At 47.3% G+C, this 27,654-nt stretch overlaps 1 protein-coding gene across 2 annotated transcripts in view; it reads left to right on the forward strand.

The window, feature by feature from the left end:
• LOC125096937 (BEN domain-containing protein 5) overlaps positions 1–27,237 on the forward strand; it is a 1,594,254-nt gene extending 1,567,017 nt beyond the window's left edge. For both annotated transcript variants that reach the window (XM_047724116.1, XM_047724117.1), the window contains exons 12-13: positions 19,749–19,845; positions 25,929–27,237. In XM_047724116.1, coding sequence (XP_047580072.1) covers positions 19,749–19,845; positions 25,929–26,049 — 218 coding nt within the window. In that variant the 3' untranslated portion in view covers positions 26,050–27,237. The remainder of the gene's footprint in view (positions 1–19,748; positions 19,846–25,928) is intronic.
• The last annotated feature ends 417 nt before the right edge of the window (positions 27,238–27,654 follow it).

Raw genomic sequence — 27,654 nt, forward strand, 5'->3', positions numbered from 1 at the left:
AGCACACAAATGGAGAAAAGCTGACCTCATACCCAACTGTCTAAAGAGAAACCAGGGCTCATGAAAAGCCAACATTCAGTGTGAGGGGCATGAGAAGAACTTGGCTGGGGTCTTCCTATCTCTCATTTCTCGGGCCTCACCAGAGCAGCTGAAGATTGCCAGCTTTTAATTTCCTCTCATAGGTCAGCTCGATTTTATAGACCAGAGTGCTAGGCTTCCCAGAGATCAGCCATGTTCCCAAAGCTACTGGTGGGCAGAAGTTTTTTGTAGTATCTTTTCTATATTTAAAAGTTTATTTCTGTTTCTCTGTGCCTATATGATTGCTGTCTATTTATAAGACATTTTCTTTGTCTCTCTCTCACACAGTGTCTGTCTTTTTGTCTCTGAGATTTTCTATGTCTTTGTGTGTTATTTCTCTCTGTGTCTCTCCCTCTCGGTGCTTCCATTTTTTCCTAGTTCATTTTATCCCTCCTCCACTCTCCCCCTCCCCAATTCTGCTTAGACAAATGACTCAGGATTGGGGCCAGTCTCTGCCCGGTGGCTAGGCTAATTGATGGCTGCTATGGAATTGCCTAAGCAAGGAGCTCTTGTCATTAGCAAGTGATGGGTTGCCTTGGCCTACAACTAGGAAACCTTTGAAATCCTGCATCTAAATTGCCATTCTTTTGACTGCTGCTAGTGATGCTAATTAGCTGTGTTAATTGGATGTTTTGATATTTGAAGAGCAAAGCAATCCAATTCCTTCCTCCAGAAAGCCAAAATTATTAATGAACTTGGCAGCAACCTTGGCTCTCTTTCCACAGTGGGCATGGCCAAAGATTCGGGGGCAGGGGAAGGGGTGTTTCTGAGGAAGTGTCTTGCCTGTCCCTAGGGAGAGGGAGAGGCTGAGAAGCTGGCTATGGAGCTTCCCAGTGGTGAAATCACACAGTGGGACAGAAGGGTCTCAGATCTTGAGACCAGAGGCCAACATAAGGAATTTGACTCTACTCTGCCGTTATCTGCCCTTTTTGAAATTTTGCATCCCAGTGCTGAGCATAGTGCCTGACACACAGTCATCATCTAACACATATGAGTCAGATTCAAATCCCAGTTCGACCATTTTCTGGTTTGATGATTTGAGCAAAGGTTACCTCACCCATAGATCTCGATTTTCCCTCCAACTACATGTTAGTGGACAGTTCTGATCAATATAATTTTCTTTTTTTTTTTTTAAAGATTTTATTTATTTGACAGAGAGAGAGATCACAAGTAAGCAGAGCAGCAGGCAGAGAGAGGGGGGGAAGCAGGCTCCCCGCCGAGAAGAGAGCCCAATGCGGGGCTCGATCCCAGGACCCCGAGATCATGACCTGAGCTGAAGGCAGAGGCTTAACCCACTGAGCCACCCTGGCACCCCGATCAATATAATTTTCTTCAAGTTGCTATATTTTCACTGATGCTTTATGATCCCATCACAGATGGTACCTGGTACCTCATCTGCCTAACCTGCCTCTGGATCTGGTTTGGATTATAAAACAGAATGATTAAAGCTGAAGAAAAGATAGGTCCAGGTTTCTGTGGGAACACAGAGAGCAAATCAAGTAAACAACTAAATTCAGCCTTGAGGAATCTGGGAAGACTTCCCAAACAGGACAGATTTTTGCACTGGGTTTACAAGGGTGATTAAGCATTCACCAAGAGGAGAAGAGGAAGACATTCCACAAGGGCCTGAAGGCCCAGAGCTGTGGATGAACACCTCACTGCTCTGAAATAAGAGACCTAAGTGATCTCTTACAGCAGTTTTTAAGGGAGAAAACTATAATCAAGGGCAGGAACAGGAATCTAGGGAAGAAAAGCCTGGGTGTGGTAGCGTTGACTTGACAGCTCACTCACCACTGGAAGGAACTTTCTTCAGGAAGCCAAGCCCACAGCCTACAATCTAGGTAACTGGCTCTTGGGATGTTTTCAAACACCATGAGAGACACCCCTCAGACAGATTGATCCTGTGTTCCAAAGACATAATACAAAGATTAATGAGTGATTACAGTATCTTAAAAGTGTTGGTAGAACTAATCTAATCTAATCTGCCCCCTTTAAAGGAGGGAAGGCTGAAGGGACAGAGGAAAATGGAAGGAAGGAAGGAAGGAAGGAAGGTAGGTTTCTTAAAACCATAATATTTGGACTCGTTTCCAGTTTATAAATGTGATACTCCTTCTTTGCATACCTCATACTTACACTTTGTATTAAAAGATCATCAGAAATCTAGCAGGAAGAGATTTTTGGAAGAACAAAGGCACAAATGACAATGGAGCATTGGGAGTGACTGGCACTGGAGTGTGCCAGGGCATGGGATCAGTATGGGGGAGAGGCTGGATAGGTGGGTGGGGGCCATATCACAAGAGGTTTTAGGTAAAGGAGATTGGCAATTTATCCTAAGGGCAATGAGGAGCCTTCTTCATGTTTTAAAAACAAAGAGCTACACAATATAGAGATGTTATAACATCTCCTTTGATTTCCTTTTCCATAATTCCTGCTAGACAGTGAGCTCTGAAAGGAGCTCATCATGTGATTTTTATCTGTATCTCCAGGACAAGGAACACAGTAGGTATTCACAGTTGTTGGCTGACTAAAATTGAGGGGCCTAAACTGATAACGAAAAGGGGTAATGACTTGTTCCATGTCACTGTGAAAGCTGGTGGCAAAGGTGGGTTTGCCCCCAGGCCAGAGCTTCTGCAGGTATACTACTAAATCATACATCCCCGGGCACCAGGTCTCAGCTGATTGTGGGCTTCGGATTTGAGTGCATCCTGTGTGACATGATCTAAGGACAGGGTCAATTACCTCCCTATCTCTCTCTATAATACTAAATCCTTTCCCTCAGAAAGCCTGAGAGAATCCAGGCCCAGCCTTAGGAAACACTTTGGCCTCTGATATCCTCACAAGACCCACTGATGTCTTGACCCAGATGTTCTCTCCTAGGGAACCCTTTGCCATTATCAGATATTTAAGGATCCCCATGGCTCAAGGCCTGGGGGATAGAAAAATGAGTCAGATGCAGTTGCTGCACTCAAGGACTGGTCTGAACCTGAACGTGCCAGGACACAGACCAGGTTGGATGCCTCTCAGTATCCATGGTGCCCAACATCCACGGGCTGGAGTCGATTCCATGATGGAGTGAAGGAATTGAGGAGAGAGGGAAGAAAAGACACCCTCTATACCTTATATCACAGTGAGGAAGCTGCCGGTATCATGAAAGAAGGATCAAATTCAAAGGAGAAGAGAGTTGTTCCCAGGAACAACTTTCAAAAATTTCGTGAAGGATGTGGTAGAGTCTGGGCTAAGACTTGAAGAATGACCAGACGAAGATGAAGGCGGGGAGAGAGCATGAGCAGAGGCATCAACTGTCAGTAATTATCTAACAAATGGCCATGTGGTGCCTACTGTGTGCCATGTACCATGATGAACAATAAAGATCCCAAGCAGACCTCCCAGAATTTGCCGTCCTGGAGAAGGAAGAGGCAGGAGGAAGTAGAGAGTGTGTGTGTGTGTGTGTGTGTGTGTGTGTGTGTGTGTGTGTGTGTGTGTGTTGGGGTAGATGGGAGGAGGGCAGTGGTATGGGATTAAGGGAAGGTCAGGAGGAGACTATCAAGTTTGTTAGGCCCAGTCCAGAATCATCAAGGATCTAACATTTCAGGTCATGTGAGGCCTTTATTCTCTACCTGCCATAAAAGGTGTTTGATGAGGAAGGGAAGAAAACTAGCACTCACAGAGCTTCTGCTATACACCAGTGAAAAGTGCTTAACATACAATATTCTTATTTAATCTTCTAAACCACTTTGTAGTAGGTCTGTGTAGCCTTGTTTTACAAATGAGGAGGCCAATTTTAAGCAACTGGTTGGCAGTAGAATCTTTGTGACTCCACAGTCCTTGATTTTTTAATATTATACCATGCTGACCAGACAGCATGCTCACTCTATACCCTCTCCTGGGCCCTGGTTGATAAGGGGGAGAGGGGGAGGGTGTGTGTGTGAATATGCAGGAGCCGGCTCAGATACGCTTGCATACAGGTACCAACTGTGGGCTAAGAGAGATTCTGATTACTTCCGTCCAATTAATGCTCTGCTCATTCTTGCTGTCTCTTTGTGATTAGAATTAATTGCTGCTGATGACACTGTGTAGAAGGGAAAGGACGGTCATCAGCAGTTCCGCTTGGGGGATAAAAACATTCATTGTAATGCAAAACAAAACTGGTTCCCAAGGACTTGAAATAGGAAATTCTCTCTGCTGGAGAAAGATTAGGTGTTCTGTGACCAAAATCAATATTCTGTGACCCTGTTCCGGCAGAAGGACAACCTGTTCCTATTCTGGTCAGCAGTACAGATAAAAGGAAATGAGGCAATATAATTATTTGGAAAATTGGTTGTGTAAAAAAAAAAAGACTGTGTGATTTTGCAAATCTTTTCCTCATCTGTAAAATTAAGAGGTTTGATGAGGTAAAAACTACAAGGTCTGGTGTTAGTCAAATTTTTTTGATTGCCAGTGACAGAAAACCCGATTTGAACTGACTTAAGTAAAAAAGGGAATTAATTTGCTCTCAAAACTTTAAAGGAGTACTGGTTTTAAGCAGGCCTGGATCTAGAGATAGTGTCTTCAGGACTCAGTCTCCAGCTGCTCTGACAGGCTCTCTTCCCCATGGAAACAAAATGGCTGCCAGCAGCTCCTGGGGGACATCCAGTCCTCTTAGAGTTAGAGGTGATTCCCTGTCTCACAGGTCCTAGAGTTGAGTCCCCTCGGACATATGCACACCTGACTAATCACTGGGGCAAGAGGCATCTAGCGCTCAGCTTGGCCAGGATTGGATTGACTCTAGATCCTCATGGTCAGTCTGGGCGGGGTCGGCCCGTTCTGAGCCTCAGGGACTGAGATGGGGGTTTCAATGTGGAAAAATGGGGTGTTGTTAAAGGGGAATAGATTAAAAGCAAAAAAACAAAGCAAGATAGATAACCGCTGTTGGTACCCACCTGCTCAGAGGTTTTATGTTTCTCTAGCCATAGAGTTCAGCCTAGAATATAGGAAGTTCAGCAAAATTTAGGAAGTACTTGAAGTCAGGAGTTGCAGTTAAAGGCAAAAAAGAGGGTAAAGTATTTTTGAGCACCTACTCTATGTGACAGTCCCTACTGGGTGCTTTCGCATTCATGATGTCATTCAGTCCTCACGATACTCTAGTTAGGAGCTATTGTCATTCCCACTTCACAGATAAGGCAATTTAGGATTAGGGGGTGAACCATTTGTCTAGGGTTTATTTATTCATTCATCTACTTGTTCTTCCCACAAACATGGTGGAAACATGGTGGAGTCATATTGGGCTGTGTGGAGCTGAGGATGGGGACAATGCAGGCTCTGCCTGCAGGGAGCTCACTGTCTAGCTGGGAAGAGAGAGGCAAAGAGCAGTGGAGATCATGGGTGTAATCATCGGCCCCAGCCAGCTCTGGGCTGACACCCAACTTTGCCCCCTGGTTCCTAGGCCCAGCTCCTTTTTTCCCCTTCCAGCTCAGTTCTGGGGATCCTTGCTCTGCCTAGATGGGACATTGTTTGGAGAGCCTTTGCCTCAAGAGGAGTATGTGTCTCTGGAGGCCCAGTAGTACTCAGTTGGTTTCACCCTCTACCTATAACTAGCTAGTTGTGGGAGGATCACCTGCCTATGAGTAGAGGGACAATGTTTCCTCCACAAAACCTTTTCATCTCTGCATCGTTGCCTTTACGTGGGCTCCTTGGAAATATCTATCACACAGCGATAGAGCCTCCTTCTCCTCTTCAGCAGATGGCCCTTCTTCCAGGAACCCTCATTCTGGGCTTCTCCTGCCTTCCTAGGAGTGACAGAGGAAGAACAAAGCCACTTTACCTTTGGGAGTTTGTGATGCTTGCTTTCAGTCTTCCTTGTGCCAAGCCCCACAGCTCCGCATTTCTCTTCCCACAGTCACTAGAAAGTAACCTCCATTTCTCCTCCCAGTGAAGTCCTCAAACACCCAGAATTCCCTCCAAATTCCTACCATTAGCAGCAATATAGTAACTGAACACCAAATGTGCCCGTACACTGCCGGGCACAGGGGAAACGATGGTGAACAAAGCGGACCCAGGTGTTACAATCACCAAACTTGGTGGTCTTGTAGAAAAGGCAGTTATTTACCAAAAATCACATGGACACATAAAGTTCCAGACGTGAGAGGCCTAGGAAGGGGTGCCAGGGGCACTGGGAGGTATAGGATGGCAGCCACTGACTTGTCCAGGAGGTCAAGGCTTTCTTGAAGAAGTGGAAGTTGGGCCGAGGGCTGACGAGTGAGGCGACGTTACCTGGAGGCAGTGAGGCCGAAGGTCTGTGATGGCCTCTCAGACACAGACTCTGCCCCAGGAGCATGAAGAGGCATGTAGCTGGGTTAGGAAGTCCTGTTCTCAAGGGATAAACAACAGCAGGGGTCACAGTATGACTCGTCTGTTTTACTAAAATAGGGCAGGATGGAATGAGACGTGGAACAGGCATGTTTTATATCCTGAACTGGGCAGGTCCTGATGAGTGTTTGTCAGAGGGAGGGAGGCAATCAGGCAGACAGGCCTGCTGGCCCATCGGCACTGTGGGAGAGTAAGAACAGAAAAGCCCCTAAGAAAACATATTCTGTCCTTTAAAAAAAAAAAAGGATATATGTGTTAGTCTCATGGGAGTTCAAGCCCAGTTTCTCACCCATCCTGTCAGGGGACTCACTTCAGCTTTGTCTGACAAGAAACTAAGATGTCCCCCAAAGACCAGGAGATGCAAGGAAATGCCAGTAACTAGACATTATGGTGGAGCCCCATTGCAGGAATCATAGGAATCACTTGGCAGAATGCGTAGCAAAATAAAATTAGACAACCCTCCTACTAAGGAGAGTGCCATAGAGGGATTCTAGGGAACAAAGACCTCCCTGGATTCTAGGAGCCATGTTCAGACTTCATATCCAGGATCACTGGTGACACCAGCACCTGATTCCTCAAGAGAGAAAGGAACATGGTATGCTACCCTGGGTGCTTTTTCTAGTCCAGCCACCTCTGCCAGAACCCTACACTCAACGCCCAACTCATATCCATTTTATGTGACCAGCATTTCTAATTCTGTCTCTTCCTTCTAGCCCCATGGTTAGTGTCCTAGCTCAGGTCTGCCCCATCTTCTCTGTCTCCCATCTTGGCCCCTCCCAAATCATCCTCTACCAGGGCCACAGGAATGATCACTATGAAGCCAAATCTAATATTCTCTCTCCCTCTCTTAACACCTTGCCATGGCTCCTTATTACCTGCAACATAAAGTTCACATTCGTGATATCACACCAGGCACTCAGGACCTGTCTTTGTGTATTTCTCTTGCTTCCTTCTTCATCTTGCAGAAGATGTTCCAATCACAGCAAACGTCTTCTGTATTAGAGGTGATCACCAGAGCTCAGCATGCTTGCACATGCCTCCATCTCTGGTCAGGGATCCCTTTCCATGCATGCCATCATCCCCCCGTTGCCTGGTCAGCTCCTTCTCTTTTTTCAAGTCCCCCAGCTTCCAACCTCATTCTACCTGTGTTTGTTGATTGACTCCATCCCCTACTGTGATGCACACTCTGTGAGCACCTACTCACCATTGTATCTCCACATCTAGAAAAGTACCTGGCACATAGTACATTCTCAATTATTTGTTGACTAAGTTACTTAATGCATATTCATTTCAAATCAAGGTCACCCACCCAGTTCAGTGCAGGGGTTACCTCCTCTAAGAAATCTTCTGGGGTCCCTCCAATGTTAGATTTTACTTTCTGTGTCCCCGCTTCCCTTGCTTCCCCCTGCCATCTGTAGTTTTTATCTACCTGCCTTCTGTAAGGGCTGCTCAGGACAGACTGAATTTCATTTCCAAATCCACAACATCTAGCCCACAGCCTTATACAGCAGAGAATAAATATTGAATAAATGAATGTATTCATTTTAAGACAGTTAAGATAATAAATAATTATAATATGATAATAATTTCCACAAGCCTCAGGCCTTGCCATTGGACAGACCTAAGTTTTGAGGCTTAGCTTCCAATTGCTAGTTGAGTGATGTTAGACATGGGACATCCCCGAACCTCAGTTTACTAACCTGTAACATGGGAATAATAAAATCTACCTTGTTTGTGCACAATAAATAGCACAGTGCCTGGAAGATAGTCACTGATCCTAAGTGTGAGTTCCATCCCCTGAGTTTCAAGTTCAAGACAACAGTTAAAAAGAAAGTAACACAAGGGCAGAAGAGAAAATCATAAAATGTTAGAGCCAGTAGGGCCCTAAAGATTAGAATTTAAGGGATAGGATAATTTCTGTTTTGCTTAAGATGGAACAAAAATGTCCCCAAAGGAGAATTAAATGTAAAGAGGTAGCCACGAATGTGGTATTATAATAGAGTTTCACTGTGTATAGCCATCCCTTGGTGAAACCTTGAAACAAGCTGAATTCCTCCTAATTATACAAGCAGGGAAGTGAAGCCCAGCGGTGGGGGTAGGCGGTGAGTGACCTAGTCCAGGTCGTACAGCTATTTGGTAAAAGCTGACATTCAAACATGAGTCTCTGGACTCCCAGGATATTGCTCATTCCGTTAATCCATGTATGTGGTTCAGATTCCAGGCCGAATCAGAATGGAGACACCAGGAACAAGGGAATGGGCTTCTTTTAAAGATCAGAGACTCCATATCCTGTTCCTTTAGTGGGCCTCTTAAATTCTAACTAGTTTCAATTATTACTCTGCTTTTTGGCCAAAAGACTGGCCCGCACTTCTCAGCCACTGAATGGCCCACCATTCCATTTGTAGTCACTTCCTAGGGCCCATCTTCACGGAGCGTCCTTTTGACCCGATGAGTGGACTGGCACCAGCAGGATCTCTGAGGTCTCCAAGTTAATGCAGATGTACTTGTGACAGGGTCTACCTACTGTTCTTACATTCTGAGCTCAGGTAGTTGCACTCCCCAGCACCACCCAGTTCTCGCTAATGCTAGAAGAGTCACGGATTAAAAAGTGAATGAGTCAGGAAATGAGAAGGCATATTACCTGAAGGGAATGATAAAGTCAAGTATCTCCATCCAAATTCAGAGCAGAGATTCTTAACTTTCTGAAGGATGCAGATTTCTTTGAAAATTACACAAAATTGTGAATATTCTCCCCAGGAAAATTCACCCATATACATAATGTTTTTGCCTGTGGTGCCAGAGGGTCTAGGAAGCCCCTAGTTTCCCAGGTAAGAGCTCCAAATCTAGAGGCTCACAAGACATCAGAACTGAAAGGTTTCCAAACATCAGCAAGTCAGCCTTTCCCTAAATTTCACAACTGGAAAACTGACACCTAGAGCACCCTTGTCCCCCATACAAGGGCATGCAGCCCCCTAGAGACAGCTGAGGCCTGGAGCCAAGACCCATCAGAGCTCCTCCCACTTAATACACCTCTCTTCCCTGGCCTCCCGCCTGCTCCAAGACACTGCCGCACAAATATTGACTTTGGTCTTTAGTCTTGTTTTTATTGTGCGTCAGTGGAAGCTTCTGAAAATACCTAGGCACATCTCAGAGAAATAGAGCCTCCTCTAGCACTGACCCACATCCAAGCCCCACCAATCGCTGAGTGGGGCCCAGTTGAGCAAGCACAGCAGACTTGGTGGGCTGACTTCCAGAGCTGTGGTCAGCCATCAGTGGGGAAAGGGAGCCACTGCTAGGAAATTGCTAGTTCCCGGAGTGGAAGAGGAGGGGGAGTGGGGGGGACCCACAAAGCAAGCTGGAGTGTGGGAGGTTGGGGGGGTGGAGAATTAACATCCCTCCTGAGAGAGGAGTGGGTCTAAGATAGACGGGCTGTAAATGCCAGCCATCCGGGGCTAGGGGAGTGAGAGGCATCTCAGAGGTCAATGTGTGCAGGGGATAGAGGGAGGCCACTCTTCCTGCCCAAGTGCTGGGGAGAAGGCTTAAGCAACCATCCTAGGAGGTCAGTACAGCTTGTTGAGGACACATTCCTTTACCCTTCCTCCGTCTCCAAGGAGCACTCAGGGATGAGTTTTCCCAGGTAGGTGAGCTGGAGCTCCTCCCAGTCAAGCCTTCGCCATACCTCTAAGGCTCCCACTCACACCCACCACCCCCATTTCACCTGCTGCACGCCCGCCAGATACCGTGCATCCCTTAGACCAGTGGCTCTCACCCAGGGGTGAACTCCCACCACACACAACCCAGGGACTGTTTGGCAATGTCTGAGGACATTTTGGGTTGTCACAACAGGGAGGAGGGTTTGGTTCCTATCTAATGGGAAAAGCCAAGGATGCTGCCGAACAGCCTACAATGCACAAGACAGCTCCTTCCCACGGTCCTCCAGCCCCAGACGTCGAGAGTGCCTGGACTGTGAGCAGTCTGAAGGCAGGACCATTCCTGTTTTGTTGACTTTATTCACCCAGTATAGTCTACACACCTAGTACACAGCCCAACACAGAGGATGTGCTTAATAAGTACCTGTTGAATAAATAACAAGTAATGAATGAATGAAAACCTGTCCAATCTGGTCTGAAGTTCAAAACCCCCCAAGGTCATCCTGTCCAGACTCAGGCACATTAGTCCTAGGGTCAGATCTCCATCTGTTCTAGCCCAGCCAGCCTCCAGCTTGATTTCTCTTCCAAATTCCCCATCAGAGTGATGGGTACTACCCCCATGCCTGAGGAGGCCTGCCCTGATCTGGGTGTCTGGAAAGGATATCCTCTTCCTAGGATGGGACAGAGAGAAAGTGAGGACTAGATTAGCACTAGAGCTCATTTAGCTCACTATCTAACCAATTTTATAGAGAATAAACCAAGGCACTCAGTATGGAAGGAACCTACAAGACTTTATCCCTGAACATGCAGAAAATTTTTTAAAAATAATTTCTTCATCTCTCTCTCTCTCTCTCTCTCTTCCTGTCTCTCTGGTCCTCTTTTCCTGTCTCCCACCTTATCTTGTTTTTTGGCTCATTTTTTTTTCTTGCTGCTGTGATAGGCCTAACATGTGTTAAATGGCTCTGGAAACAAATTTGAATGTGACCTACCCTTGTCCTCGAAGAGCTCGTGCTTTGTTGGAAGTGACAGGTTCATAAATAACAATGATAATAGAGTTACTACCTGCCAGCACTTTGCTAGGTGCTTTGGATATGCGACTTCTAATCAACCCAAGAGTCCTTTGAGGTAGGTAGCCTTATCCATTTCAGAGATGAGAAAGCTAAGGCACAGAGAAGTTGAGTAGTTTGCCCAAAGTCACACAGCTAGACATGTAGGAGCCAATATTAAAAGTCACGCTTTTGGGACTTTAAATCCCACATTCTAAATAGATGCTCAGTGTGATCCAGTGTCAGGGGACAAAGCCTAGGCCAGCTTGTGGAAGGCCATGAATGCCAGATATAAAAGTTTAGATCTTTCCCTATAGGTGACAGGAAATTGGCATAAGGTTGTAAGTGAGGAAGTGACAAGGTTAGCAATTATGAGAACATCGCTCTCAGATAAAATGATGGGAAACTGAAGTCAAGAAGACCAATTAGGCTGAAGCAATAGTTCAGATAAGAGAAGGATCTGAAGTAAAGGAGTAGTAGTGGGAGAGGAGGAATGGCAGTCCATGACACGTTTAGGAGATAAGACAAGCAGCATGTGGCCAGTACAGGTATTTCCTGTCCTTAAGAGGTAGCAAATAATGTCAATTTAAAAAGACTGGAGTTGGACATGTCTGGGTCCAAATCGGGTGAATGCACTTGCTGCTTGTGCAGGAGGCACTGAGGGTCAGGTGGGGTGGGGGCGGGGTTTGAGCACCCCACAAGATGTCTAGCACAGAGCCAGAACTGCACTCTTGGACACGCAGGAGTCTTTGTCCTCCACCACTCCTAGCCACCCAGAGCAGCTCTGCCTGGTTAGTGACACCCACACGTGTCCAGATGCTGACTCCTGGAATCCATCAGTGTCACCTTACGTGGAAAAGAGGTCTCTGTAGATGTTATTGTTAAGGATCTCGAGGGAGGAGTTTATCTTGGATTCTGGGGGCAGGCCTGGCATGCAATCACAGGCATCCTTATAAGAGGGAGGCAGGGGTGCCTAGGTGGCTCAGCCAGTTAAGCATGCTACTCTTGATCTCAACTCGGGTCTTGATCTCAGGGTTGTGAGTTCAAGCCTCATGATGGGTTCCACATGCACTGAGCTCCACACTGAATGTGAAGCTTACTTAAAAAAAAAAAAAAGAGGGCAGCAGAGGGAGATTAGACACACACAGGAGGAGGAGGCAGTGTGGCCACAAAGAAGACCCTGGAGTAATGAGGTTATAGCCACGGCTCATGGCAGCCACTAGAAGCTGGGAGAGGCCAGGAACAGCTTCTCCTCTGGGACCTCAACAGAGAGTATGCCCTGTGAGCACCTTGTTTTTAGCCCAATGAAATGGATTTCAGACTCGTGGCCTCCAGAACTGCAAGAGAACAAATGTGTGGTGTTCATGGTGACTCATTACAGTGGCCCTAGGAACCAGGCCCAGAGCCTCCGTTATGCCCACTTTGGCTTCGGGCTTGGAGGATCGGAGCACCGCCCCCCCCCCCCATGTCTGTATGCGCTCATCTCTGACCTCCGCTCACAAAATTCCCACCCTTCTGAGTTGCATGTTGGAGAGGAGGCCCCCCGCCCCACTGCCCATCAGCCTTTCTCTCCCTTCCTTCTCAGCCCTGCTGTCCTCTGCCTCTCACTGCTCTGCCTCTCGCTGCTCAGCCTGTTTCTGTCTCCACTGCTCCTGTGCCGTCTCTCCTCTGATGCCTGCAGTGCTCTGTTTCTGCTTGTCTCTTTCTGTCCCACTGGCTGCTTTCTCTTCCTCTCTCTCCCTCCCCGCTGTCTACCTCTCTCTCTCTCCGATTCTTTCTTTACCACGGACTTCCTATTCTTCTGTCTCTGTTCCTCACCCCATTTCTCTCCACTTCTCAAGTTCGAGTCACTCTCAGCCCCTCTGATGATCTTCCTGATTTTTCTGCTCCATCCCGATGGGTTTCTCTTTGTATCTTCCTGGCTCTTTCCATCTCTTTCTCTTTTGGCCTCTGCTGCTGCCTGTCTGTCTGTCTTCCTCCCTTCTGCTCTGTCTCCGTGTCCTCCCCCACCCCTCTCCCACATTCACAGCCCTCCCCCCCCACCCCGGGGTGCCTCAGGACTCACCTGTGATTGGACAGGACTCTGCTGCACTTCTACAACCCCCAACGCGGCCCTTCAGAGAAGGATCTGTCTCTTTAGTTATGCACCTGTCCCACACGGTGGAGGTTGGGTGAGGGAGGCAGGGTCCAAAGTTATTTCACTGTCACGTTGTTCTTCTCCCTTTACCTAGAGGCTCCTCGACGGGTTCCTCTTAACATTCCAGCAGCGCTGTCAGCCTTGCCAAGGAGAAACCACTTTTCCTTGGCCTGCCACTCTGCAGAATTAATCTTTCCCCTTTAATGATAATCATCTGTTGCTGGGAGGGGCAGGAGTATGAGAAGAGAAGGAATTCTAGGCGGAGGTTTCAAAACAGGGAGAAAGTAGGAGTTCAGTTTTCTTATTTGGAAGTCAGATGATAGCAGGAAAAGAGCTTCATGAGGACTGTGACCGTGTTTTTCTCTGTTTTTCTGTTTTGTTTTGTTTTTTCTCTGTTACTCTGCTTTTCTATTCCCTATGTCCCAGCTCCTGGAGTAGCATCTGGCATGTAAAAGACAATAAATATATGAATGAATGAATGAATGAATGAATGAATGAATGAATGAATGAGTCAATGAATGAATGAATGGGCTTCAATCCTCATATCAATTCTTACAGCACCTCGCAGAACAAGTCACTTCCAAGTTGTCATCCGCACAATAGGGCTGGTAATCAGAGCTGCCCGCAGTACACAACCATGAGGACAGAGAAGGGAAGTATGGGATCTGGGGACAGAGAAGGGAAGTATGGGATCTGGGGACAGAGAAGGGAAGTATGGGATCTGGTGAGAGGGCCTGGACCTCCGCTCTCTTCAGGGCAGGCCAGGTGGGCTCGCTGGTGGTTCTGGAAGAGCTGCAGGGAATGAGAAGTATAGAACTGGCTGCAGAGAGCTGGGGGCAAGGAGCAGGATGGGGAAGAGACAGGAGGATGTGTGTGAGATGTGTTGCGTCTGGGAACCCTCAGGGAGGTAGGGAGAACCTTCCTCAGGAAGCTGCTATGTGCCAAGAAGGAGGTATATCTGTCTCCCATCAGGGGGCTCACATCCCTGAGGTTAACTATTATCTCTAGTAGTGGGGTTGGGTTGGATTTGGCAAGAGCCCAGTAATGAAATGGCTGGTCAGAGCTTGTGTCTCAGATGAGGAGGACCCTCACCCTTGGTGCCGGCCAGCTCCTTCAGCTCCAAGCACGCTCAAACCCCACCTTTCCCACAAGGCCTCCTCTGACCACTCTGCTTAGTGCTACAGTATGCTCCTGCCCCCAGTGCTCCCGTACTCTGCTCTTTATGTTTACTTCATAGCACTTACCACTTTCACTTTCTGGCATTCTCGAAAACTTACCAATGTGTTAGGTTGACAGTTTGTCTCCCATAACTAGAACAGAAGCTCCACGCCAACAAAGATCTTTGTGAGTTTTCTTCGCTCTGTATCCCAATTGCCTAAAACTACTGGGCACATAGTAGGCCCTCAGTAAATATTTGTTGAATGAAAGAATGGGGATGGGATTTTTTATAAGCTTATTGTATTGAACATACCATGTTAATGCTGGATAGGACTTGAGGGACTCTACTTTTTACCCACAGAGAAGGTAGGCTCAGAGAAGGGAAACAGCCAAGGTCACATGGCAAGCTATTGGCTGAAACCAGGTTGGTCTCTTGAATTCCCCCTGAATTGTGCTCATTCAATGCACCAGATCCCGGGCCCCAAGACCAGAGAATAGAGGGTCCTGCAGTCACTGCCACTCCCCAAGCCACCTTGGGACACTCAAGAATGGGTCTTCTCTGAGAGTGGGAACAAGAGGTGGAGAGCTGTGCTGAGTGGAACATACCATACAGTCCGCAAGACCTGTGGCATGAGTAATCCCAAAGGGCTGGTAGCTCAGAAACCATTTCCATGATCTGATTCTTTCCCTATTTCTGATTTAGGACCTAGATGCTTAATGTCTCATTGTCCTCTCCAACTCCAAATGAACTCCTAGTGTCTCCCCTCACCCTGTGTTGTGCCATCACCCCCAGACTTCTGCATTCCCGATCATGGTACCCCATGTGCCCAGCTGCTCAGGCTAAACATGCAAGAGGTTGCCCTTCATTCCTATCTCTCCTCAGGCCCCACGGCTGACCTGCCAGTTCCTGCCCCAAGACATATCTTCCCATCTCTACTGCCTCTATCCTGGTCCAGACCATCCCACCCCCCTCCCCCTTCTCTCTCCGGGACCCCTGCAGTAGTCTCCTGGCCAATATGCCTGCTTTTATTCTTGCTTCCTTATTTTTAGTACAGCAATGACCTTTTAAAATGATAAATCGGACAGTCTCATTTTCCTGCTTAAAATTCTTCAGCAGCTTTCCATTCACTTAGAAAATCCAGACTCCTTCAGATGACCCAGTATAAGGCTCCACATGATCTCACTCTTGCCTGTACCTCCATGCCAGCCCCCTTTCCGACCCTCTCTCACACGCAAGGACCCTTCCCACCGCCCTTCCTTGGCTCTGTCTCTCCTCAGGGAGGCCTGCCCACTGCCCTATCTGAAGCAGCACCCCCATCACCCTCTCTCACAGAACCTGTGCACTTTCATCCGACACTAGTTCAATTGCAATTATATATTCATGAAGGTTTTTATTGCTTTGTTATATGTCTCCACTTCTAGACTTAAGAACCATTTTCTTGGTTAGTTTTTTGTATCATCATCATCATCATCATCATCATCATTATTTTACCACAGTATACCCTGAGCCTTCCAGAGAACTTAAACATAACAGATGATCAACAAATATATATTGAGTGGACAAATACCACCATAGATAATCACATCAAATATTTTTTATTGCCTACAGAATAGAAGTTTAATGCCTTAATTTGGCATTCAAAGCCTTCACTGATCAGTCTGTAGCCTACCTGTGCAGCCCCAACTTTCACGCTATCCTGAGGTGGCCTGGGCCCATGGGCCCTTCTCAATCTCATTTATGGCCCAGGGTCATATGTCCCCACCCCACTCCATGCTTCCACTGATGTCATCGCTATTTTCCTCCCCTTTGTGATTGGTCCTTGACCTTCACATCTTTGTTATACATCCACTTCCATGAAGCCTTTTACAATTCTCCAGTAGGAATTCAACCTCTGACACATCCACAGAGCTTAGAGTTTACATATATGATCACAATCCAGAGAGGAGAAACCATATGCACAGTGGTAAATGACACTCCATTCCCAAGCTACCTCCATCACTTTCAAGCTACAGGGCTCCAGGTCATTTATGCAAGTTTTCCTCTTTACAGTTTCCTCTTCTGCAAAATACATGTGGAATTGTACTTTGCTTTTGCAGGGTTATGTTGGGGACTGGCAAGACTAACTACACTGTGCGGTGCTCGGGATAAGCTCAAAAATAGAGTTGCTTTTGTGAAGGTGACCAGTGCAGCCGCCTGTCTGGTGACATAGTTGGGACATGCTAGCTTCCTCCTCTACACTGTCAACTGTCCTTTTCTAATTTCTCTGTCTCTGTCAATCCCTGTCACTGTGCCTCCCAGTATACACATGGGAGGAGCCCAGGGAATGTTTGAATGAATGAATGAATAAATGAATGGAGTGAGTAAATGAATGAATGAACGAGTGAGAGAGAATGAACAGCATGTGCCCAAACCTTCCTTACCTGTTGAAGTGTCCCAGGAAGTACTAGAACTCCTGACACACGCCCTTTAGTTCAAACAGCTCTGAGCAGAAGTGGCCAAATCAGTCTGGGTTTCACCCCATCCTGGACACACTCCCCCGCTTCTCTGATTCGGGGGTTCTGATCCCCTCTGCTGTCTGTTCCTGCCCTCTGTGAGAAACAGATCAGTGAGCCCCATAAGAATATGCGGAAGATGACAGTTCCAGCTTATGGGACTTTCAGAGATTGGTGGAGGTGCCGTGGGCTGGAGGGAGTCTCTCCTTCCTCGCATCTCCACATAGTGGCTGGGTCTTCACCTGCAGCCCCTCCATGGGCCCCTCTGGGCTTCCCACTGGCAGGGTGGCCTCAGGGCAGCTAGACGGCTTTCATGGAGCTGCAGGACCCCAGCTGGGGTATTCTAGCAATCGAAGGGCAAGTGACAACTCCTTTGCTGACCTTGACCTTACCTGACCAGAAGTCCCGCCAGGTACCTCTGACCAGTTCTGCCATTCTTGTAGTTACAAGTGAGTCACAAGCCCACCCAGATTCAAGGGGAGAAGATAGGGACCACAGCTCCCCATAGAAGGGCGGTCAAGGTCATATCCTAGAATAACATGGGAGACATTTTTGGAAAATACAAGGTGCCATACATAAAACGTGGCAGGGCCAGGATTCCAAAACTTCTGCCATGCCTTTTGAGCCAGTCGAGGGGACCTGTCCTTTTCCATGTGACCCCATCACTCTTACTGTGAGCACACACAGTGGTGATGCGGTTTCCCCGAGCTGACTGGAGCCTGGCTGGGTGAAAGCAGCAGACCAGGGTCTGCTGGGCAGAGAGGCCATGCCCAATGCCAGCCTGTGAACTTTTTAAGGAGGAGGACAGGGAAGGTCGGTCACATCCAGAGGAAGAAAGCAGGTGGCAGCTGGAGAGCACGGTGAGCCTGCAGCGCGTCTCACTGTCATAAACAACTTGTCTGGTGTTTTTCCTTCTCCCACCAGGCACTGGCCTGGGATGACTCAGCCTTTGACAGAAAAGGTGCCTTCGTGTTGAGAAACAGCCCAGAGTGGTGGAACATTCACTGCTCTGGAGTCAGACGTTCCTGAGTTGGAGTCCCAGCTCTACCTTTGCCGGCCAGGCAGCCTGGGATAAATTCCTCAGTCTCCCCAAGCCAAGAGGAGATTAAAATGCCTTCCTCACTGGATTGTTTGAAATATATACGAAGTATACATTTGTATATAAATGTATACATTTATACATTTGTATACTTTGTATATTTTGCATACAAATGTATACAAAGTAAAGTACCGGTGCCATGCCATGCCAGGAACATAGGAGATGCTCCATAGATGCTCATTTCCGTGTCCTGAGCCATGTCCAGCCCCAGCTCAGGGCAGTCTTGAAGACAGTGGTGAGAACTCCTTTGACCATTCCACAAGCGCAAGTCCAGCTCTGTGACCCTGGATGGAGTGGTGGCTGAGACCTATCCCCTGATGTGACAATGAAACTGAGGTGTCTGGGGACAGAGAAGAAGAAGTCAGCCCCATAAGACATGTTCAGGGAGGAAGCATGACCTGGAAAGATGGGAGGGTGTGGGCAAAGGCCCAGAGGCAAAAGAGGTTCAGTTGCTGGAGTGTGAAGACCAAGGGCAGTGAAAAGGGGGAGACCACAAGCACAAAACTAAGAAAACAAGCAGGGGCCCAGCGAGGAAGGACCTTGGAAATCAATTTCCAAAATTTGAACTTTAAAGGCAACTGGGAGCCACTTGGGAGTTTTACTCAGTTCGATGCAGGGGTTAGCTCTGCATTTTATAGCATCCCTCTGACTGTTGTAGGAAATGGAGTTGAGGCAGGAAAGTCTGTGGCAGGGAGACCCATTAGGAGGATGACAGTAATCCAGGGGACAGGTGATGTTGGCCTTTCCTAGAGTGACAACAGGGGAGTAATGTGGGCAAACTCAAGAATGAGGATGTTCCTCAAAAGTGACAGTTCGGATGTTCAGAGCTGAGGGATAGGAGAGAAGAGAGAAAGGCTTTCAATGAAGTCAGTTTAGAAGTCATGGAAGCATAGAACCAGAGCACCCATCACAGCCCTGGGGAGAGGAGTATCATGGAAGGCTTTGCTAAAGGGGTATCACCTAACTGGAGAATTGATGAGCAAAAATTAGCCAAGGGAGGTGGGAAGGCACTTCAAGCAGAGAGGATAGCTCATGTGAAGGCCCAGAGATGTCAGCTATAATGCACAGAGCAAGTACTCTCTGTTGTTGAATAGATGATTGGTCTGCCAATTCATACTAAAGTGCCAATGGTTGATACAGAAAACTGGCCCTTTCTCCTTCTCTGGGGAGTTCGTACTTTAACAGGTCAAGAATCCTTGCCCTAAGGATTCATGATCGGTAGATTTCAAGGTAGAACAGGGACACTGGTGAGAGGATTTTACTATTGTCCCCTCTGGGATTACCAAAATAGATGACTGTTCCCAAAGAGTCAAACAGACCCTAGTCTACACACAACAAAGGGTCTCTTGACCTTGGGTCTTGCTTATCTGTTTCCACCCTGAGCTGCCTGAAGCCAGATTGTGGAAGCCCAGTGATTCCCAAAGGCACACAGTGTATTCTAGAAGCTATGAACATAGCTTTGAGGTAAGAGTATCCAGACCCATAACCTGATTCCTCTCCTTCCTAGTCCTGTGACCCTGGGCAAATTATTTAGCTTCTCAGCACCTCAATTTGCTCATCTCTAAAATGAGGAAAATAATAGTATCTAACATTCTGTGAAGGTCAAAACAGACAGGACCTATAAAAAGCTTAGAAGGATGAGTGGTGTCACTGTCTCTGTTACTGCTGTTGTTATTACTGGCCCTCTTTTCGTTCTGTCCCCATTTCCTTCCAAAGTTGCTCCTTGACACATGTGCTTGCAGATATGAAGCTGGGAAGGAACGTGGCAAGAACGTTTTTGGATTATTATCGGCTGAACCCCCTGGTCGAGAAAGTGGCAATTCCCATGCCGAGGCTTCGGTAAGTGACAGAGCAGAGCCGTATGGTTTGGGTCCTACTTAACTGGCTTTGTGTTCAGGGACAGCTTCCAGTGGCTTCTCTCTGGCCCTTAGTTTCCCATCTGTGGTGGGGGAAAGAAAATCCCTGTCCTGCCCGCCAGTGGATGGGGCAGAAGAGCGCAACAGCATGTTTTGTGACTATAAAGTATCATCACAGCATCAGACAGTATGGCAGCGGTCACATTTCTGGGTCTCCCATGGGAGTCCATAAGGATGGGAGGTGCTGGGGACTGAGTGCAGTCAAGTTATTCTGGGTGTCTCCATATGCTACTTCATCTGGTAGCTCATCCTCTAGGATTCCTACTTCATCCAGGCTCATAAGATCTCTGATCCCTCCATTTTCTCATCTGTAAAGTGAGAACAATGGCACTCACCTAGAAAGTTATCATGAGATGTGTGTTAAAGCACCCTGCACATTGTTAGGCATACACGTATCCGCAAAGGCAGGAGAGTCCCCATCCCTCAAGACGTGAAGGTTCAGGGCTGGGGAGGACACAACCCTAAGAAATTTCACATCATGTCTTCTGTTGGAATCAGCTTTTTGGGTCACTAAAGAGAGAAGGTCAGGGAATGAGTATCCTTTCAGAGGACTAGACCAGAGACCAAAGTGCTGTGCATTACCATGACTCCTGGAAGTAAGCCCAGTGAGCATTTGGACAGTGACTTCCAATGGCACCTAGAGTATGCTAGCCCTGCCCTAACTCTTGGCCTCATTGCCTACTCTCTAGTGATCCAGCCTCCCTAAAGGACGTAATGATGTCCAACTTCCTTCTGCCAGACCATTCTTCCCATTGACCTTGCCCATGAACTTGCCCATGTGCTTTGCTGCCTCAGGGCCTTTGCACTAATGCACCTTCCTCCATACCCTGTTATTAACAAAGACACTATTAATCACTGTTACTTACTGAGCAAAGTACTTTTTGTACATGGTCTTATTTATTCCTCATAGATATTATACCCCCCCCCATTACAAATGAGGTAAAGGAAGCTCAGAAAGGTGAAAAGAATTGCCTGTCAAAGAGATTTTGACAGAGGCAGGATTTGATCCTAGGTTTGTTTTATTCCAAAACTAGACTGAAGTCCAGCTAAGCTCCATCTTAAGCAGGAAGCCTTTCTCTCTATCAGTCTGGTTTCAAATTCTGTCTCAGTCTCGAGTTAACTGTGGGATCTTGGGCAAGTTTATTGGCCTCTTGAAACTTTCTTTACTTACCTACAAAGTGGGCATAATAACTAAAACCTCTAAAGATTTTAAAGATTAGATACAAGCTGGGTATAGTGCCTGGCAGTCAGTAGGTGCTCAATAAAGTTTCCATCTCCTCTGGTTTCTGGGCTGCAATCCCAGATTTCCAACCAGCTCATTGTGGTCTGGGGCAAATCCCTGGACTTCTCTGACTGGGCTGGATGATCTCTCAGGACCTCTTTCCACCATGCTGTGAGGCCCAAGTCTCCACAGAGCCTGCAAAATAATATATTCTGACTCATCATGCGGGGTGTTTGTGCCCACCCTCCCCCATTCTGGGTGGATTAAAAACACCTTCAAGGAGGATCATGTCAGCTTCTTCTCTGCTCCCAAGTGCCTAGACTGTACTGAGCATACATACCTGTATCCATCCCTCCCTCCCTCCCTCCCTCCCTTTCTCCATTTAGGAAAACCAGCACTTCAAGCCAGGCCCCTGGAGGGAGGGAGGTGCTCCTGCTAGGCTGAGTAAGTGATTAGGGCATGGCCCTGCCTTTGAGGAGCTCACCCCTAGAGAAGGGCTCAGTTCATTCTTAGAAGTCATTCTTGATTGGTTCAAGTTCTTAAAAATTTAAAGCTTTATAATGCTCAAAAGCATTCTTAGAATCTCATTTACAAGTTAATTTGGGGATTGTCTCTCTCAGGTCCTCTGTCAGCCTGAATAAAACTATCTTGATCCTTCAGACTTTTTCCTAGCTTGTTGGACTTTCAGTGAAATGGTGCAGACACTCAGGGAGACTAGCAATGGCGCAGGCCCCTCTTCCCAACACGGATGAGGAAGTCGAGGCCCAGGGAACACACAGCACTGGTCGCAGCCAGGACTAAGCCCAAGCATGAATGAGCAGAGTTCCTCTAGATGGGCAGGAGGCAGGACCCTGAAGCTGGGTGGAAAGGCTGCGGGGAGCTCTCAGGGCCCCCAGTGCTACTGTTCGTGGGGCCTCATCGCCCTTCAGAGCCTCTTTAGAAAAGAGCTGGAGAGCTCATTCCTCAAAGCACACAGCCTTGAGGACTTGAGATAAATGCACCCACCCTTAAATTAAGAAAAACCAAACAAACTCCCTCTCCATCCCCACACGTCTGTCTCACCCAACTACGAATATCACTTAGCTCTCAGCTGGTCAGCAACTCTTGAAAAATGAATTCCCAGGAGGACGCAAGGCTCTGATTTAGGACTTGAATACATCCCCTTTGTTTGTATTATTTTCCACCCAAGCATCAAATAACATAAGTGAAAGAGTAGTTCTGGTTTTAAAGGAAAATTACATGTTTTGACTCTAAATTAATCTTTGCTTTCTTTCATCTTTGTGGATAATTATAATATGTCAGTTTCCACTCAGGTGCTGGTGGGAGCCTGTCGGGTACCAGGCTGCCTTTCAGAGAGGGTCCCTGGGGAGGGCCAGCAATGTGGGTCCAAGAACATAGGTTCAGGGACCTGGTGTTGATGTCCAAAGCTGAGACCCCACACTTATCTAGACCACAGTGACATAGCCACAGGGCTAAAGTTCAAAAGGTCCCATCAAGGTAGATGAAAATTAGGATAAATGAATAGGCGAGGTGAGCTTCTGTGAGGAAATAGAGCGTGAGCATGGAAGGTGGGCTGGTCTCTGAGTGTGAAGTGGACTCAGGCTCAGCCATGGGCTGGGAGGGCAGGCTCCATGGTGGGGCTGTGATGTGTGTGGTGGAGGATGGGAATGACCATCTGCTCAACATGCTGGAGCCCACCATGTGCCAAGCCATGCACTGGGTGCTGGGGGACATAGAGAGCCCCCGCCCGTCGGGAGCCCAGAACACAGAGGAGAAAGGCATGAATACATGCAAAGACAAGAAACAATACCAAACAATGTATGCAAGTGCTCAGCTACATACCAGATTGTACTCTCTCTCAAAAACCTTCCATGGCTGCCTATTACCTTCAAGGTAACGTTCCAGCTCCTTTTCTTGATATTCAGAGTTCTGGCCTACATCTTGAATGTCATTTCCCAGCACACCCCTTTGCCTGTGAGCACACTCTCCACCCCGTCTGCTTTCTACAGTTTTATACCTTATGCAGCGACTGAACAAGTCTATTTTCATGCCTCTATGTCTTTGTTCATTCTTTTTTTCTCTTCCTGGGATGTTCTCCCATTTTGTCTCTAGACGGTGAATTCCTACATGATTTTCAAAGCCCGGTCTAAACATCACACCTCTCTGCTTCACTGTCTCTGTTCTCCGCCTGAGATAGAGCTGCTTCCTCTCTGCTGGATTCCTAACTGCATTTTGCACACATCTGTGGCACTGTATGTCCCATAGAGTATTGTCAAGGCCTCTTTGCACATCCAGCCTCTCCACTAGACCGGTCGCTCCTTAAGAAGCTCTCTTGGGTCTCTCCTGGATCTTTAGTGCACAGTGCCCAGCAGGGAGTAAATCCTGAATAAGCCCCGAATGTATGAATTATAGAGTGATAGAACTGAAGGAGTCCCTAAGAATTCTTGACTTCAACCCCTTCATGTTTTCGAACGGAAAAGCAAGACACAACCAGAAATTCCCCTCCCACACCACCTGGCCAGCATTTGGCAGCCAGCAGGAGTATCCCAAGAAGGCTTCAGGGAGGAAGTGGCATTTGAGCTTGATTTTAAAAAACATGTAGAACTTAGCTGGATGAAACAGAAAAAGGACAGAGGATGTTCCATGTTGGGGGTAAGGTGTAAGGCAGGAAGCGGAGCCTGAAATGGCAGTCCCAGGCAATAACAAGACCAGGATGTTTAGAGCAATGGAGACAGTAAAGACAAGAAGGAAAGTTCATTTCTATCCATCAATCACTCCTTAAGCACCTACTCCATGCCAGGCGTGAATTTCGCTCAGGAATTACAGAGAAAAATCAAATGTGTTAAATTCACATTCTCATGAGAAAAACAAATAGACAAAGAACTACCTAGAAATGGTTTGCTGAGGGCAAGGTACAAAGTACTGTGGAGGTCTTGAGAAGGGAGAAGCTTATTTTCTGGGAAGTCTGCTTCTCAAGTGAGCCTGGAGAGGTGGAGGAAGGCATCATAGGAAGAGGAACAGAGCCCAGATGTATGGGATATTTGCCTTCTGGTGCATTCTCTCTCTTTGCCCCCATCTTTAGTTACAGAGGCTCTTTGCCAATGTGTCTACACATTCACACGCCCCCTGTCCACTGTATACCTTCTGCCACACCCCCATCTACCTGGGGCTGCCCCCACCTGCGCTTGTACCTGAGATTGCCTCTCTAGGGGAAGTATGCCTTCCTTTACCCCCATGAAAACATAGCCAACTGATTTCCCATGCTCCCTGTGGGTGTTAAGAAACACACCCCTCAGTGACATATGAATGGCATCCTTTGCAAAGCTCACCCCCAACCCCCATTTATGAGGGCCAATGAGGCAGGAAGGACACGGGCTCTTGTGTGCTCTAGGATGTCTTTGGGTACCAAGGTCTAGATGTATCTCACCCATGCCAGACAGCCTTGCTGTGTTAGCCAGGTCCCTCAGCAAGGTTGGCATTTCAGGCAGGGAGGCCTCCTGGTGGGGGAGATATGTTAAGGCAATGTGTCCCTTTTGTGTGCCGCCACCTATTACGTCTTCACCTCATTCATGACTTATCAACAATGAAGGAAAATGGGTACTCCAAGGTCAGAGCATGATGGGTTACAGGAAGTTGTTTCTTTAGTCCTAATTCAAAAAGCCCAAGAGAGCTTCTGTATTTATGGTGTTTGCCACTTTCTATCATGCTTTGTAATTCTTTATTATTTTGTGTAGTCATTGTGTGCAACTGTGTCCTCGGCTAAATTGTAAGCAGCCTGTACGCATCAATGTCTGACTCATCTTTGTCATGTCCAGGGACCATGGGACCACTAAACATCTAGCACCATGCCTTTGTAAGTCACAGCAGACAAGGGAGGACATTAAGGGCATTTACTCATATTATTTCATTTAACCTCACAACACCTCTGCAAGATTAGAATGTTTTATTCCCATTTTACAAATAAGGCCCAGAAAAGTTAAATAACTTTCCCAAGATCACACCCTTCATCATAGCCAATCTGGAAATTCAGGTGAGTTCTTTCTGGCTCTAAAACCTACTCTTCCCACTGCAAATGAATCTTGGTCCAACACCTGAATGAATGGCACAACGTAATAAATGAACAAGGGCCTTTATGAGGGAAAATGCAAAAAATGGACAAAACTTGGTCCCTGTCCACAAGGAGCTCATAGTGTAGTGTGTGAGCCAGACAGACAGAGGACAATTATTGAAGAATAGCATTAGGGTGTGGCATTGGGTGCTAGGTGCTATGACTCAGAGACGAGCCAGACATACTTCCACCTTCCAAGGTCACCCAAGCTAGTGGCAGAGACAGACCCCTGTGAAATGCCATACTTAGGCTATTCTGAGGAACGTAAGGGCAAGTCTGGAGCCTGTGATGGTTATGAAGAGGATGGGGTCCCAAGCTCATCCAGGATATGGATCTTCTGTGTGTCCATCCCCATCCCATTATGAACTGGAGAGGATGGGTTAGAATCAAGGTGGAAATGTGGAAGAGTTGGAGCTGTAGTCAGTCAGGTTTTTTCCAGAAGCAGAATGATACAGAGTATCCATCCATCCAACTACCAGTCATTCATTGCGCCATGATGCCTGCTTTGGACCAGGCTCTGGCCTGGGCTCCTGGGACACAGAGAAGAGGAAGACGAGGCCACTGCTCCTGGACTGTTGCAGTCCAGTGGGGGAGATACACATGCACAGAAGTGATTTCAATCTGCTGTATATATGTGCTGTCTTTCTTTTCTCTTTCTGTTATCCCCCCTTTGCAGGAAGGAAAAGCCCCCATCTTACAAGCACCCACTCCTGCGGGGCCCAGCCAGCAACCACCCCAACGGCAAAGGGGACAAGAAGAGCTCTGTGAACCACAAAGACCCTTCAAACTCTTTTTAAGGACATGGAGCCCAGGGAGGTCTTGTGGAGACAGGAGCATGCAATTAATTACCCTTCTCTAGTTTCCAAGATCAAGGGTGCAGGAAAATGAGTAAGCTAGTGAAAGGGAAGGAAAAAAGGAGAAACCTCACCATCAATTTTCCCTTTTACCAATGGAAAATCAATTGTGGGACTTCAGCTTAAGGCTCAGGAACAAAATAGGAGGCTCAAACCAAGCGAGTACAGATGCCATTTCCCACAGCACAGAGGTCCTCACAGGAAGAGGACAAGCTACATGTCCCTTTCAAGAGGTTTGACACATCTCAGGTCAGTGTTTTTGGAGTCCCATTACCTTCCAACATTGTATAGCTACCATAGGCAGTTGCTTTCTAGACTAGGTGATAGTCGTTCACAGTTCTAGAAATGCACCGTCCATACTTGCTGATCCAAAACAACATCAATGACACCTGCAACCCAAAGACAAACGTGCTGTTAGGAACAATAGGACAGAATTTTTGAAATCACAGTGGTCGGAGGCACACTGTCACTGTGTCTCTGAGCTGCATGCATTCCCCCAATGACCTGGGTAGTTGAATTGAAGCTTTAGCTCCAAAGACAAAAGGTTTTGGTCACTCATTCCAAGAGGTCCATCGTGGTTCAGATCTCCAGATCCTGGTGCCAGGGACCAAACCCTGAAGAGGTGGGTATGGATGCTCTGCAGTGGGGGAAGGCTGACTGCCAGGTGAGGAAGACTCGGAAGACAGGAGAATGCCACACCCCCTGCACCCTCCCCACTCCCGCCCGCCGCCAAGCAGAGGGCTGATAAAACAAAACCGCAGCAGTAGCAGTTCCCAAGGGGTGGGGGGAGCTACATATTGTACATTTTTCTAAAGAGTAAAGTGCCTTTGTATGATGAATAGGTCCAGAGGAGTCTGCTCCCTTCCTGTCCGTGAAGCAGGCAGGCTGAGTCACCGTGACAGCCTGCTAATTAAAATGACCTCCCGGAAATGAAGTTTCGGAGATGGGGAGAGGAAGGGAGGCTCAGGGGAGATAGGGCCGTTAGCACAAAGCTCCAGTTAAGCCTTCTTTTGCGTTGGGATGGGGAATTTTTGAAGTTTGCTACAAAAATCGAGAGCAAAGCTCGTTCTCCCTTTGCTTATTGGTTTTCAGAAATAATAACAAAGAGCCATATGTTAGTTGGCTACAAATGTTGTGTTGTATATACAGCTTCTCCTCTGGGTTCTTGTTGCCCAGAGGAACACAAATAAAGTGGTTTATGCATCTCTTCTGTTCCTCTGAACGTTCTTGGCACCCTTCCATTTAGGTCTTCCACTCCCACAGGAACGAACCAGCCAACCCAAATTTGGTGTGACTTGCACGTTGCTGTCAGGGACTCTGTCATCAGGGATAAGGAAGAACAGTCAAGACCCGACTTTCCAGCAGTTCCTGTGTCAGAGTCCTGGGGAGCTGAGCTGAGTGTGACCAGTTCAACATGAGCCAAGAGCCTGGCAAGCCTTTCAGAAATGATAACATCTCTTGAGGCAGCAGGGAGAGAGGCAGACTGCATAAGTCAGGCACAGTGACAGTCCAGGTCTAGCTTCCCTGGTCAGACCATTTCCATGATGT

This window comes from Lutra lutra, chromosome 4 (genome assembly GCF_902655055.1).
Source record: "Lutra lutra chromosome 4, mLutLut1.2, whole genome shotgun sequence".
In the NCBI taxonomy this organism is placed as follows: domain Eukaryota; kingdom Metazoa; phylum Chordata; class Mammalia; order Carnivora; family Mustelidae; genus Lutra; species Lutra lutra.